The sequence below is a fragment of the Limulus polyphemus genome, unplaced genomic scaffold (assembly GCF_000517525.1).
Source record: "Limulus polyphemus unplaced genomic scaffold, Limulus_polyphemus-2.1.2 Scaffold2414, whole genome shotgun sequence".
NCBI classification, from domain to species: Eukaryota; Metazoa; Arthropoda; class Merostomata; order Xiphosura; family Limulidae; genus Limulus; species Limulus polyphemus.
In genome coordinates this window covers 117,611-121,627 of record NW_013668024.1, presented here as the reverse complement: position 1 = coordinate 121,627, position 4,017 = coordinate 117,611, and the positions used below count along the sequence as shown (strand labels likewise).

The 4,017-nt window shown below is 34.6% G+C and overlaps 1 protein-coding gene across 1 annotated transcript in view; it reads left to right on the top strand.

Moving 5' to 3' along the window:
- The window catches only part of LOC106466896 (rho guanine nucleotide exchange factor 17-like), a 51,282-nt gene that overhangs the window by 31,410 nt on the left and 15,855 nt on the right, over window positions 1-4,017 (top strand). The window contains exon 9 of the mRNA XM_022394972.1: window positions 2,224-2,315. Coding sequence (XP_022250680.1) covers window positions 2,224-2,315 — 92 coding nt within the window. The remainder of the gene's footprint in view (window positions 1-2,223; window positions 2,316-4,017) is intronic.

The window sequence follows — 4,017 nt, the reverse complement described above, 5'->3', positions numbered from 1 at the left end:
ATGCTGTGATTGGAGTTTGGAAGGTATGGAAAAGCGAGACAATGCAGTAGAAGTCGTATTCTAAGAATGTAGCTATTATTTTTTAACGATTTTTAGGTCATTTAATTGAGAGGAAAATGAAATAATTTTTTGTGTAAGTCTATCTTCTTTTTGTCTATGTTTTGGTTAGTATGGGTTAGTTAGAATTCCTTGTGTGATCTGTGAAACAATGTTATGTAACATAAGGATCAGCGAGTTAGGCATGACTTTATCCAAGGTTTTCTATTGTTTAATCCTTCATTTCTCACACCTAATAACTCCATCTCAACCTCTTCATAATTCTGGAATGATTTTGCTGGCTCTATTCGTACATTTTGTAAACTAAAAACTACTTTTTTTAGCATCAATTCCAGAAATCACAAAGAATATTGTAAAATCAGATAATATAAATGTTTTCTATACCAATAAACTTTGGGGATCATTCAAAATCAGGTAATATAGATTTGACCTATGCCACTGTGTTAAAGGGAAACTTTGAGGATCATTCCAAATCAAGTAATATAAATGTTTTCTATACTTTTGTGTTAAAGCTAACCTTTGGGGATCATTCTAAATTAGGTAATACAGATATTTTCCTATAATCCTGTGTTAAAGCTCAACTTTGGGGATCATTCCAAATCAGGTAATACAGATATTTTCCTATAATCCTGTGTTAAAGCTAACCTTTGGGGATCATTCCAAATCAGGTAATATAGATATTTTCCTATAATCCTGTGTTAAAGCTCAACTTTGGGGATCATTTCAAATCAGGTAATACAGATATTTTTCTAGACTCCTGTGTTAAAGCTAAACTTTGGGGATCATTCCAAATCAGATAATACAGATATTTTCCTATAATCCTGTGTTAAAGGTAAACTTTGAGGATCATTCCAAATCAGGTAATGCAGATATTTTCATATAATCCTGTGTTAAAGGTAAACTTTGAGGATCATTCCAAATCAGGTAATGCAGATATTTTTCTATACTCCTGCGTTAAAGTCCAACTTTGGGGATCATTCCGAATTAGGGAATGCAGATATTTTCATATAATCCTGTGTTAAAGGTAAACTTTGAGGATCATTCCAAATCAGGTAATGCAGATATTTTTCTATACTCCTGCGTTAAAGTCCAACTTTGGGGATCATTCCGAATTAGGGAATGCAGATATTTTTCTAGACTCCTGCGTTAAAGTCCAACTTTGGAGTATTTTACTACGGACATTCATGGCGTGTACAACTTGACTGTTATTTTACTATAAAGATGATCTATTATATGTGTGTTTCTCTCTTTCTGTGTATTACCATCCATCACACAGAGTTGGCTGGCTCGATTGCCGTAATTTTTTGTTTGTTAACTAGAAACGGTGTGAACATGGGCTATTTTGCTTAAGGACTTTTGCCCGAGAAGGAGGATAAAAAACACAGTGAAATAGGGCAATATCCACTTTTTTTTATTAACTTCTGGCTTTGAATTTGAAGACACAAGTACTTAATCAGTTAAACGAGTCAATTATTACCTTCCACAAAGCAGGGCAAGCAGTTAGCATCTAATAAGGTCACCAGGGTATTCTTTGATAGATTGTTTAAGTAGAGTATTCATGATGAAACTTAGTTGAATGGACGGCAACTGCCCAGTTGTAGGAACACAAGTGTTTCGAAAGTAATCTGCCTTTCCTCAGTTTCATCAAGGTCATCAGGTAACAAAGTTAAGAAGGAAGGGGAACATTATCTACTATTGCCCGTTGTACAATCTTTACTTCCTAAACCGGTACCTTTAGCTAGTTATATATAACAGATTTTTTTTTTAGTCCCGAGGCCGCGTACGACCCCGTTGGGACACCTTAGATGCTGATGCATCACCGGTGATTCTCGGGCAGATTTATGCTGTGACGCCCACTTCCCCTCCTGGTATCCAGCCGTCTCTAATTCAACAATGAAAGACTAGCAAAGTCAAAACCACCCAACGTCAAATGTTGATGTAAAAAATACGACATTAATTTCCAAATTTCGTAAATCTTTTGTTAAAAACGAAGGTCAACTTGGAATATTTGGTGCTATAATTATTATTAGTTATTGATCCTTGTTAGATAGGATAAAAATTTAGAGAAAGTGCCAAAAAGGTTGTATATAACACAAAGAGCCTTGTATTTAATTACTTAAATACTCCTGTTTTATGTTAACTACGTTATTTTATTTCTTTATTCAGGGAAGAAGAAGATAACATACAAATCATCTTTCCAACACCAGAGAAAAAGTATTCTTGGGAAACAGCTTTTAACGAGGCCAAGCATAAACTAGGTTAGTTTTTATTTAATGAAATATTTCTAATATGTAATTATCATTATCAAAACCTGCTGTGATACAGAAGTAAAGAACTAACATATAAATACCGCAGACGCTTCCAGTTCCACGAGTTTTTCTCGTACTACTGTTGTTGTTTTTCTATATGTTTCGTAACCCATGACCTATTCCATTTTTCGTTATAGTGTGCTCATTATACAATATGTCTGAATTCATAGTAACACACATAGTAATTTGCAGTATATTTTAATTTTAGGAGTGTGACAAGCAGTATTACATGTACTAAGATAATTCTATAGTCTGTGAGTCCCTTGGGGCCAAACTGACTTGAAGAACATAATGTCATAAATCAATAGAGAAAACAAAACTAAAACCTATAATGATTAGAATACAATAAATCATCTTTCGAATACTTGGAACGTGAGGAAGAATCTTCAAAAGTGTAACATGAATTCAAAAATATTTAAAGTTACTTTAATCATAATGACCAATAAGATTTCATGAAACTAATAGATGTATGTTTTACGCACAGTACAAAAAAACTGCTTTGAAAGGACAAATTTCTAGATTAACTTCTTATCTAGAAAGTGTTTATGTAAATTCCTGCTTTGTTATATTTGTTAAACTGATTACTTACTCGGATAATTGACTAGGTGGACAACGCTTGGGTAAAAGAATAAGACTAGATGGATAATGCCTGGAAAAAAGGTTTGTTTTTACAACTACAGAACTAACAACTTCGGTAACTGACGAGAAGGGCAACATTTGGATACTTGTGTTCTTACATATCTCTATAGAATTGACATCTTCGGTAACTGACGAGAAGGGCAACATTTGGATACTTGTGTTCTTACATACATGTATCTCTATAGAACTGATATCTTCGATAACTGACTAGATAGACAACGTTTGAGTACATTCTTGTGCTCTTATAACTACTGGATTGGAAACAAGCTAATAACTGACTAGATGGATAACGTTTGGGTACATTCTTGTGTTCATATAACTACTGGATTGGAAACAAGCTAAGAATTGGCTAGATGGATAACGTTTGTTACATTATTGTGTTCTTATAACTACTGGATTGGAAACAAGCTAGTAACTGGCAAGATGGATAACGTTTGGATACATTCTAGTGTTATTGTAACTACTGGATTGAAATCAAGCTAATAACTGACTAGGTGGATAACGTTTGGGTACATTATTGTGTTCTTATAACTATTGGATTGGAAACAAGCTAATAACTGACTAGGTGGATAACGTTTGGGTACATTCTTGTTTTCTTATAACTACTTGATTGGAAACAAGCTAAGATGAAGACCGAACAAAAAGGATGTTGCTTTAGATCGTTAATATATCATTAATCTGTGAAACTGAAGACCTGAAAAAAAAGTTGGCTACCAGCACAGACGAGGTTTGAAGATCCATGGGTCTTCTTGCACAGGGGAGTTGACTATCAGTATGGACGAGGTTTGAAGATCCATGGGTCTTCTTGCACAGGAGAATTGACTATTAGTATGGACGAGGTTTGAAGATCCATGGGTCTTCTTGCACAGGGGAATTGACTATTAGTATGGACGAGGTTTGAAGATCCATGGGTCTTCTTGCACAGGGGAATTGACTATTAGTATGGACGAGGTTTCAAGATCCATGGATCTTTTTGCACAGGAGAGTTGACTATCAGTATGGACGAGGTTTG